The 11869-nt window shown below is 31.8% G+C and overlaps 1 protein-coding gene across 1 annotated transcript; it reads right to left on the reverse strand.

Moving 5' to 3' along the window:
- Positions 1-704: 704 nt before the first annotated feature.
- Positions 705-4557, reverse strand: LOC145755415 (uncharacterized). The gene is made up of 7 exons (XM_082571650.1): positions 4422-4557; positions 4035-4065; positions 3202-3864; positions 2606-2746; positions 2173-2267; positions 1305-1517; positions 705-1148 (listed from the first exon to the last, which is right to left on the reverse strand). Exons 1-7 carry the CDS (start codon positions 4493-4495, stop codon positions 737-739), a joined length of 1629 nt encoding a protein of 542 aa, XP_082427776.1. The 5' UTR covers positions 4496-4557; the 3' UTR covers positions 705-736.
- Between the last annotated feature and the right edge of the window lie 7312 nt (positions 4558-11869).

Here is an 11869-nt window from a genome sequence, read left to right on the forward strand (position 1 = left end):
CACAAAACTGTCGCCCTCCGCAAAACAAAATAATTCCTTTGAAATCGTTAAAACTAAATATATAACTATTCAAAAGCTCAAAACAAGATTTATAACGTACTTTCTTACTATATCTATATTTTTCAACAATAAACGGAATTACACGCAGTAGTTTTGCTTTAAATAAGATTTCGCACGCCAGCGGATGAATATATGACGCAAAATGCCTATGCCCAAAAAAGGAGTGGCCGTGACAAATATGGCGTTGACTTACCAAAAAAGGAAACTCGGTACCACATGCTACTGCCATATATGGCGTTAAAAACGCACGTGCACGATCAAAACAAACCAGAATCGAAAACTATAAATATCCAAATCGTTCTGTTATGCAAAGAATGTCCCTGTCTTGTCGCCTTTGCGTTTTTGAGACAAAAAATTGTCTAGTCCAGAAGCGATTGATCAAAAAGAAACATCATCAAATTGAATGTCGCCGTTTTTGATTTAAAACAACTAATAGTTTGCCAATTTTTTTTGGTAATTAAACGTTTAATAGAATCAATATTTTACGCGAAATAAAAATGTTGCATTACTTTTTACGTGATATACAAAATAAGTAAAATCAATTTGTAAAAAATTAATATATTAATTAAATACAATAATTAATACGAATTGATCAAGAAAAAAAATTAGTAAAATAATATAACAAAAAATAAATATAGTAGTAATAGTAATAACAAAACAAACAAAAAAGTTTCGATTACAAAGTAGTTTTTGAACGTTTTTTAACTTTTTTACGTATATTCAAAAACTTTTTAGCTTGCAAAAATGTGGATGTGCGTTTTTTCTTAGGAAACGCGTCATATTCTGTATTTTTTTCTTCTTTGCTAAGTTCAGTGTGGTGGAATTCTGTCGAACTACCAGCAACAGTTGGATTTAAAAAACTTTCTTCCAAATTAGTCTCGTCTAAAGACAGAGAATCTTGAAGTAAAACTTCGTTTTTGTCATCTGTATGCAATAAGTAATGTATAGCTTCTTCTTTCATCTCAATTAGAGAGAACTCAATTTTTCTCCAAAATACTCCATCTAAAATAGTGTTTGTATCCAGAGTGTATGTGTTTGGGGAAATCCCCTCGCTGTTGTGAAAGCTCAAGGATATGTGCTCGCCTTGTCTTCATAAAAATATGAATGAATTGTTAGCGCAGGTTTAATTTGGCAAGAGCTAATTATTTTAAATCTAAATTAAACTTTTAAAGGTAGGCCCAATAACCTATTAGTAAAAGTTATGGCGTATTGAGCTTTTAATTTATTAAAATGTAACAACTTACCCAACACAGAAAGTTTTCGATCTAGAAATGCGCTTGTATACGCTCTCTGGCGCCATCTTGAGCCAGAGTTTAGCGACTAAATTCGGCGAATCGTCACATATGCACCAAACCAGAGATGTGTTTTGAAGTGAAACGTTTTTCTTTCCGAACCAAACGGAGGTTACGTATTTACGAACATTAAATAATTCAGCGACGTTCAACGTACAACAAAAACTGCAAGAAAAAAAAAACAATTTTGACCAGCAGCGTGGTGTAGTAGTCAGAACACTTGGCTTCACTATATAAAAAGCCATGAGTTCGAACCTCTCTGCTCTCATGCTGTGGCAACTTTAAGTAAGCTGGTACAAACCGTGTTTTGCTGAGCCAACAATTTATTAGCAATTTATTTATCGGACAATTTTTTTTTGGTTTATATCTTTATCCTCGATGTGGGAAAGTCGAATGCACGACTTAAACATAGAGTAACATCAGTTACTCCGATCCAGTCTCGAGTTGCCTGTGGCAGTTTGGGATATTATGGATTATAATTGCCCGATAATTATACTGCTGATTAAGTGCTGGCTCAGCAGGAGTTCATACCGTTAACAGCGCCTTGCTCAAGGGCGCTACAGCATGAAATCAGTTGGAATTAAACCCACAACCTCATGTGTAGTGTAGCAAGTCTTCTTACCACTACACCACGCTGCCAATTATAATCCATAATATCTCAAACTGCCAAAGGCAACATGAAACTGGGTAAGGGTAGTTGATTACTCTACATTTAGATCGTGAAGTCGACCTTTCTACATCTAGAATAAATAAAAATTAAACAAAAAATTTTAAAAAGGGATTTTAGTAGAATTTATTGGTAAAAATACAATTTACATACCTTCCCATATGTGGTAACTGAACTTTGATAAATCTTGACCTGCCATGCTCTGTTGCCAATACATCCTGCCACTTAGCTTCGTTTTTAGATTTCACCTAAAGAAAATTTTAAATAAAGACATCAGAAAAAGATTGAAACCAACTAAACTAAAAAAAAACATAGAGTGACACTCGTTACCCTGACCCAGTCTTGAGTTTTCTTTGGCAGTTTGGGATAATATTGATTATAATTACCCGCTTATTATAAGCTGCTGATTAAATGATGGCTCAGCAGAAGTTCATTGTGTATATATCGCCCTACTTAATGGCGCTACGGTATGAGAACAGTTGGGATCAAACCCAAGACCTCATGTAGTGAAGTCAAGTGTTCTAAGCACTACACCAGGCATTCGGTCTTAGAACATTTAAATCATAATCGTTGTCTATTGTATTACCTGCACATGTATTGGTGTGTACTCAAATTTGGCAACGTAGCATGTAGGCATTTGTAAAGTTATTTCTCCTTTCGTTGTCACGTGATCAGCTGTAGAACATTCCACGAGTGGAGAAATCAAAATTCTGTCTCTCATTCGAATCTATACAATAATTTTAAGACTAATAGATTTCTATAAATCTGTATTAATAGTACGTTATTTTACGCAACATCTATTTAGCTTTAGATAGCGGTTAGAACACTTGACTTCACTAAATGAGGTCCTGGGTTCGATTTCACTGTTTTTATATTGTAAAGCCTTTGAGTAAGGCGATATAAACTCCTGCTGCCAAAACTTAATCAGCAGCTAATAATTATCAAAAAATTTTAATTAATAAAATTCTAAACTGATGGTACTCTATGTTTAAGTCGTATAGTCGACCTTCCCACATTAAAGATAAATAAATTTAAAAAAAGGCTATAATAAATGTATATATGTTTTTACATGCCTGTTGATCAGGATGAAAAGAGATAAACTTAAACTTTAATTCCTCAAATTTTAATACTATTTCATGCTATTAAAAAAAAAATTAACTAAAAAGTGCATTTAAAGTTTACCTTAGTTGGGTAGCTACAGGACAACGTTACAGATATATTAGATATAAGACAGCCGCTAGGTAGCGACAAAACACAGCACGCTACGCAGACTTGCCCACTCTTTAGTCCTATCAATTCAGTTTGGCTATATTTTTGCCCACACAGAATGTTGTTCAAATTAGTATTCAAAATAGTGTCGTCATCAGATTTAACGTCGGCTTCGAACGATTCCTTTTTTCCCAACGATTTCTTTCTAACAAAGTCGCTTAAGAGTTCTTCCATATCTATGTCGCTTTGAACGTTAATAGATCTCGGCCAATTGGTAAGTATAGAGGTCGGGGTATGCTGTATTGTGATCGTTTGCATGTCGCAAAGTATATCGTACATCGAAACAGGCCTCGACGAACTCCTGGAAGGGTCGTATATTCTTTTAGGTGTTGGACATTGTAACTCGAATATCAGTTTCTCGGCTGTTGTGTACAGGTCTTTAAGCTGAAGTTCGTGATTTAAGTAAGAGCAAGAGTCAAAATACATGGAATTGCGACTGTCGTCATTATTTTCGACGCGTTTTTCAGTTTTATTTAAAACAGAATTAAAAGGTTTTGTCCTTTCATTGGGCACTGTATTGTCTACCGAGTCTTCCGGTTCATGAGGTAGAGGTAAGCATTTTTTGAGCCATTTTTCCTATAACAATAAATGACTCAATTATCTTTTAAAGTTAACAAGCTTAGAAATATTATACATTGTATTACTGCATTCAATCTAACATAATGTATAATCAGCATAAAAATACTAAACACCTAAAGCTATTAAACTATTAACTATTAAATTAAAATCTTTGGAATAATACTTACCAGAAGCCTTTGTAGCTCTACAAAAACCAACCTAAATAAAAAAAATAGAGCTTACTAAAATTAAACAAATTTTTTTTTTAAATTGGATTTACTAAAAGGATCCTTGGCTTGGCTTTACCACGTGAGGTCATGGGTTTGATTTCCACTGCTCCAATGCTGTAGCGGCCTTAAGAAAATCGTTATACCCGGTATGAACTCCTGCTAATTCATTTATTTTTTTGCAGCTTAGTTAGCAGACATTTATATTCTATAACATCCAAACTGCTAATAAGCATTTTAAACTCTGTCGGGGTAAAAAATGTTACTATATGTTTAGGTCGTGAAGTCGACCTTTTTACATTTAAAATAAATAAATACAAATAAAATAAAATGAAATTTAAAGCTTGCCTTTGACTTAGAAAATCAGTAACCCTTATCCAAAAATATGCAAATAGTAAAACCGCTACATATTCAAATAACATCTCCCAAGATTTGAATTTTTAAATAATTACAAAGTTATTATACTTAGTAACTACACTTCAACTATAGAATGACCATGCAGTAACGTTATGACTGTTGAGATGCCCACTAACATGAATGACGTTTTTCTTATATTAGTAACAGCCGACGTGGTCTTATTGTTTAATTCAAACTAACAGTCTAATATAACGCATACACTTACTATAGCATTACTCATGCGTAAGTTTAGTATTTTCTAATTTATTTTTAAATGTCATGTCGCATGAGGGGGCTAGTGGTATACACAAATAGGATAATATGGTTCTATATCTACAAGACCGTGAGTGTGAAATACAACGTATGATTTTAAGTAGAAAGGTTCTGGGTTCGAATCGCTCCAGCACCAAACTGGTTGCTCTTAAGCCTAGCGTTTACAGGTAGCCCATAAACACGTGCCAAGAGCAAACCTATTAACCTAATGTTATTCTGATAAAAGCACTAATATTCTAGTAAGGTAGTGCAAAATACGGTATGTTTCAATGGGGTATACACACTGAAAAGGTTTTAGGTTTAAGCCACGCAGGTGCTTCCAAATTTTGACTTTTACCCGACGTTTTCAAATCATTACCTTAAATTAGGTTCCATTAAACCTTCTTACCAAATGCACATAAGGCAAAATTGCAACCCCGAAGTAACAAACATAGGTTGTATTACCTTTGTTACATTTAGAAATTCAAAATACCATAAGTGTTTTGCAAAATAACAAAATAAACTGCCTTTGTTTAGCGTACACGATATGTTTAAAATGGGTTTTTAGTATACCTGTTACCGGCAGCGTGGTGTGGTAAGAACACTTGCTATACCACAAATGAGGTCCTGGGTTCTTAAGTAAGGCGCTTCTTAGGTAAGGCGTAGTGCTCTTAAGTAAGGCGCTATAAACGGTATGAACTCCTGCTTAGCTAGCACTTTATTAGCCGAATAATTACCAGGCAATTATAATCCATAATGTCCCAAATTGCTTAAAGTAACTCAAGACTGGGTCGGGGTAACTTATGTTACCCTATGTTTAGATCGCGCATTCGATCTTCCCACATCGAGGATAAAGATATATACAATAAAAGTTTACCCGTTAGGAAAAACTGATCATCATATTTAATAGAAAATGTTAAGGTTTTATAAAATCTAATCGATGTATGAACTTTGAACTCTTTTCTTATAAAAACCCGGTCCCGATTTTTAATAAACTTCTCGATTTCAGATCATAACTGGCGAATCGTGTACGCTAAACAAAGGCAAAAATGCAGCCCGGCTAATCCCTTTACAAAGAGTTCTTTCTAGGGTTAACCTGTCATATTGTCGCTCGCAAATCGAATCGTGTTCGTCATAATATTTATGATATATTAATATAGCTCCAGACATCTGCTTGATATCAAAACAGGGGATCGAATTACCTGTTACGAGGTCCAGTTACCTGCTAGCGAGGCCAAGCCAGACAGCGATCCCAAATCAAAATTAAAGGGGCACTGAAACGATCGGTTTTAAATCGTTAGTTATAAATTCAAAACAGCTAAAATTGGTATCGAGTTTGCATAAAAACTAATTGTATGTATGTAACTGCTTTAAAACTGTATTTATATTTAAATAGAGTAAAAGTTTTACCTTCAATTTAAGTACCGCTTCAAGAAAAATTGCCAAATATTAAATTTAATCAAGTGGAATTATGCGACATGCACTAAAACAACAAAAACCATTGATGCTGTATCATAAGCTGACAACATAGTGTCTACATTACAATATGTTTATTAATTTCAACCCTACTGAAGAGTCGATACAGTATCAAGATATCGTTTTTATCAGCTCTCGAAAGTTATAACTGATTTTTGATCGCGCGCAGGCCTAATTTTCAATGACAAAGTTTTGATAAGAAGATATCTACTGAATAACTAATATTCCGGCGCTAGGCAATTTGTCATAGAAAGATAGATAAGCATGTGATTTATATTAAGACAGAATGCGTATAAGATAGGGCTGTGTAAAAGATTGTATCTTTGATATAAGAATGTTTATTATGCAACAGACAACAATTTTTTATATCATCATATAAGGTAACAAGTTTTGTGTATTATTGGAAAAATGAGTGCTTTTAAAAAGTGGTTGAGCTATCTGCAAACGCTGGACTAAAAGCAGATAGTGTGGCATTGTAGCGGCTCGAACCTGAAACCTTCGGCTTAAGGTCCGCTGTCATGACCGGTCAACCTAACAGTTTTATGTTAATCTAACTTAAAGACAACTTAAACCCGAACCATTTACCAAAATAAAACTCTTTTTGTTTGTTTATTTCAATAAGCAATATACCTATAAAAGTTGGGTTGTTATCGGTTTGGGTTGTTTAGAATAGAGTTGTCTTTAATTTAAGTCAACTGGTTGTCTATAGAACTTACCATGACTTAGATTATATTAAAATGTTAATGTATTTTTGCCAACAATTCCGCAGCGGATTTTTTTCTCACCTATACCACTGTTTTGTTTTTATTAAAATTCCTCGTTGAACAATATAGCCCATACAAATACAGTTAACGTAAACAACCTCTTCTGCGAAGTGAATTGTTTACCTTGACCTTTTGCTTACATTGCCTTGGTTTTATATGCAAATAAACTTCAAGGTACTAATACCTAATGTGATTAAACTTTAACTTAATTCGATCGGAATTTTCGGGTCACCAATATATATATATATATAACGTTATAGTGAATTTTGTTATGGTTATGAGATATAAACCGTTGTGTATATTATTCAGTTCAAAACTGTGATTAAGGATAATAACACGCCCTCCGATGTTTATGTTTATAGCAATCTTGCTGACGTATTTTATGTTTATGTAAGACGTGTATTTTAAGAACCGTTTTGCGTACAACCTGTCGAAATTATAATACAGCGAGATTAATAAATTATAAATGGCATGTTTATTTATTTGTTTATTATCAAATTCTAATTTAAATCGAATTTTTTTTAAAACTCTTTTTTTTTCTACCTGTTTAGAAAATTGTATTAAATCGATTATAACCCAACGATCAAATGCCTTTCTATTCTTAGCCAAGAGATAATAAAATTTATGCTGTTCCGATGTCCATTTATCGATTTAATTAATTACCAGCTTCAATTAACTTTCACCGATGTATTATTATGACGGAAAAGTTGATTAGGAATAACGCAGTGCATTTGGCCTAAGTTAAACCATTAATAAATTGTGTGTATTATAATTTCTCTAAACTAATTTTAAATGTTTTAGTATAATAAAAAAGTATATACGTGATTAGCATTAGCAGAAAGACATTGCAAAGCACCATAAGCGACCAGCATAAAGTCAGTCTATATATATATTAATAGTGTTTTATGATTAAGTTTTAAACTAAATTTTGTGTACCATTTTTTTTATACACAATTTTAAGCTTTTTTTATTAAGTAAATCAGGTTTTTAGTTGTTTATTTATTTAATTATGGCCTAAAATACGCTGTAAATTTGTGAAAACAGGCAATAAAATTATATTCTTATTTTATAGACAATAAGTTTATTATTTAATATTTAAATTTGTGTAATCGTTCTATGATAGCCAGATTTTGTATTACATAAATTTATGAATATAGTTTGCAGCAGCCTTATTAATTAAATGAAATTCGATATTTTTCGTGGCATATAGAGTTACATTAATTATACCAGATCAATTTAAACGTGGTATAAACTATTGAATTCAAATAAAAATGAATTTTAAAATTCGGAATAATAAAAATTAAAATAATTTTTTTTTTTTGGATAAAAAAATTATGTAATTTTTCGTGCCTTTTTTAATTATATCCTGTAGGCGTATATTAAAGGGTGTTATTATAGACTGTCAGTGTTGATTTTGCAGTTCGAACTATTAGATAACAGGCAATTAATCGCCGATACCTTATTAAAACATCATGTAAATGCATTAAAAAAACACTAGCATTATTCGCACTAAAGCGCTATCAAAATAGATTAAAACTTCACAGATTTTTGTGACGTCATCGGTGTTTTACTATTTCGTTTAATCGCATTTTGGAGGGGCGTTTCGAATGTTTATTTAATAACGTTGTATGCGGCAATAAACACGTATTGCTATCGTATTTATTACGGCAATCTTGCTTTATTATGCAAGTCGCATTGGGCCTTTGAATACAATTTGATTGCCCCGTATAGGAAGCATAATGTAATAATATACGTTGTTATTACTATTACTGGCAATTGTTATGCTCTATAATAAGAATAAAGAGTAGGGTAATAAATCTGTCGGGCTGCTGGTTAAACAACTGTTTTTATTAGGCACTTGCTGTTTAATTGCGTTAGTTCAAAGTCAATTTAAAACACAACCCTTTCGCTGTAAAAGTCAACGAATGTTGCCACAGTGAATAAATGGGCGTTAAGGCGTAGTTAGGCGCGTCCTTCAAAGCTTTTACGACGCCGATTTAGTTTTTACGACTCAAGATTACGTCACAAAATCTTGCATATTGAAGACGAAATTATTTAAATGCTATTATGGGCGTATATTAAAAAAGCGTATTATAGGACTTGAAAAAAATTAAAAATTCGGGCGACACCTACCTATATTCACTTGACACGGCTGTTTTCTGTAAATATTTTTACTAATAAATTAGAGCGCATTAAAAATTCATTTCTTAATTCGCTGTTTTTATTTTTTTTTTCGACTGACCAAGAACTGTGATTGGTAAAATGCGCGTGACCGTCCATTTAAATAACGTTGGACTCAATTATTGATGCCCGCCTCGCAGCTTTAAAACTGGTTACAATTGCGGTAATTACGACGATACATAATTTGCATGGAAACATATGGAAATCGAAAAGCAGTGACATATCACAATTTTAAAATATATTTCGTATGAATCACGGGACGTTTACGTGGTGTAGTGGTTAGAACACTTGACTTTATGAGGTGCTAGGTTCGATTCCCACTGCTTTTATGTTATAGCGCTCTTGAGTAAGGCGCTATAAACGGTATAGACTCCTGCTAGGCTAAAAACAACCAGCAGTTTAATTATTGGGCAATTTTAATTAAAAATACCCCAAACTGCCAAAAGTCAACCCAAGACTGGGTCAGGGTAACGGTTGTTGTCCTGAAGTCGACCTCCTCACATCGAGGATAAATAAAGCAAAAAATTTTAAGAGTGTAAAACATTTTTTGACGAAACATTTTGAAACGGTCAGTTAATTTTAGATATATACGCTGCCCAGCATTTAAAAGCGTTATTCCCATTTAAGCGTAGCGCATTGAAACGCCTGAGTACTAAAACAAACACAATGTTAATAGATAGAGATACAAAAAATCAATTCCTTAAACGGTTATCATTAGCCGAATATGTAAAATTGATTTTTGATTTGAAATTTCTGTGTGAATTAGTCGACAATGAAAGTCGCACTGTTATCGCGAATCAAATCAATAACGGATATTATGCTATATTAATATTATTCCACAATTTTTTCCGATATTTAATAAAGACTGATTTTTTTCCCAAGCCAAGGACGTTACCTCTTGTATTGGACATTATTGAGCGAATTTAAAAAAAAAATTTTTCGAAAAATCAATTTTATTAAATTTTTTTTAATTTGTCAAAAATTTAACAGAATTTTTTTGTTGGTGTTAAAAAAGCATATGTATATTGTATAGTAAAACACACAGTTTATATATTAAGTTATGATATAAAAAACAGTAGATTAATTTGTTTACATAAACTTGATATAATAAATATGAATATTGAAAAGTAAAATTTAAAATAAAAATTAATTTATATTAAAAATTTAAATCAAAAGTTTAAAAAAGTAAAATTATTTGTCAGTCATTTACCAATAAAAAATTTAAAATTTAAAAATTTAAAAACGACAGTCGACTCTTTAATTTTTTTTGACAGGTACTCGCTAATCGATTGTTAAAGTAATAACCAAAAACCTTTTGTACCTATAAAAGTAGGTCACCAATGACGATTACGTCACGTATTAGTGACGTCATCGAAGAACCGTGAACTGAAATCGCGTTTTAATAAGAACGTTATCCAAACAAAAAAAAAATTCGAAAAAATATTAAACTTTTTTTTAATAATCATGTTTATGGTAAGACAATAGGTAGGTTTATTATTAAACAAACGCCGAACAATGGTAGCCCGCTGTTCAATCTAAATTGAAATATTGTTAAATTTTGATTAACCCCATTTGGAAAATTAAAATCCAAAGGATTATTCAAGTGGCTTGTATTAAATATTTTTATTTCATAAACTTCTCTCGAAAAATTTAGGCGTATAAATAAGTTTGTTACATTTAATACAGATTTAACTGAAAATTGTTATAAATATTTGATTTTAAAATATTGTATTATTATCAGTAACCAACGAATGTTTTTAAAAACATTTTCAATTTTTTTTTAACAAACAAAGTTAACACATATTTTATTTTTTTAAATTTAATAGAAATTAAAATTTAAATTGTTACAGTATATGGTTTTAAATATAATTGTATCATAATCAGTAAGCAAATGCCGTTTATGGAGATATTTTCTTTAAAAAAAAGGGATTTCTCATAAAAGAATTTTTTACCCTTATTTGAATATATATTTTATGCATTTCTTACAGAAAAATAGACAAATAATATTGCTACATTAATTACTCGTCCGCAAAAATAAACATTATATCCTCGAAAAAGAGAAAATTTAATCTCGCGAGCGTGTGTGTGCTCTTGCGTGGCGCATGCGCAACGTGCGTGTGCGCGCACGCCGGATTTTTTGGGGTTCGAAAAATTTCGCGATTTCGTTTCATTCCTCGATCGCGCAGTTCCCGTAACGAGCGGAGAAAAATTTAATGTAAATAAATTGCGAATTAGAATATTAATTCGGCGAGGTACGAATTAAAATTAAAAGTATATAGCGCGATGCTTATAGATAGATATTTAAAACGAATTAAATTTTTTTTATAAAATTAATTTAAGTAAATGTATATTTAATATGCTTATGAAGTTATTAATAATTATAGAGCTATAAAAAATATTGTTATTAATATTTAAAAATTACATAAATTTTTTTTTTGTGATTTTTTTAAAGTTTTTTCATAGCAAGTATTATTAATGCCTGTAGAGACGTATGAAAGTTGTTTAACTTGGTAGATGAATTAGTATCGTCCAAATACGTATGCATGAATTAACGTAGCGCGAAGCTAGAAACAAAATGGCAGAAAATATCAAAATGTCAAAGTTACGGTAGAACTGAAACGCTATATGGTTAAGCAATTAAATAAAAGCAAACTTAGATCAACGGCTTAGAGTGTTTGGTAATCGGTAAGGAATGTCTCTCTTTGTTTCTAACCCACGTTTATTTTT

Source organism: Corella eumyota, chromosome 6, assembly GCF_963082875.1.
Source record: "Corella eumyota chromosome 6, kaCorEumy4.1, whole genome shotgun sequence".
In the NCBI taxonomy this organism is placed as follows: domain Eukaryota; kingdom Metazoa; phylum Chordata; class Ascidiacea; order Phlebobranchia; family Corellidae; genus Corella; species Corella eumyota.

Excerpts from the sequence above, each read along its gene's own strand:
- LOC145755415 (XM_082571650.1), bottom strand. The coding sequence starts at position 4,495 with ATGTTATTTGAATATGTAGCGGTTTTACTATTTGCATATTTTTGGATA. Across the intron at positions 3,865-4,034 it reads TAGAGCTACAAAGGCTTCTG|GAAAAATGGCTCAAAAAATG; the intron begins GTAAGTATTATT and ends TTATTGTTATAG. Across the intron at positions 2,268-2,605 it reads ACACACCAATACATGTGCAG|GTGAAATCTAAAAACGAAGC; the intron begins GTAATACAATAG and ends AATTTTCTTTAG.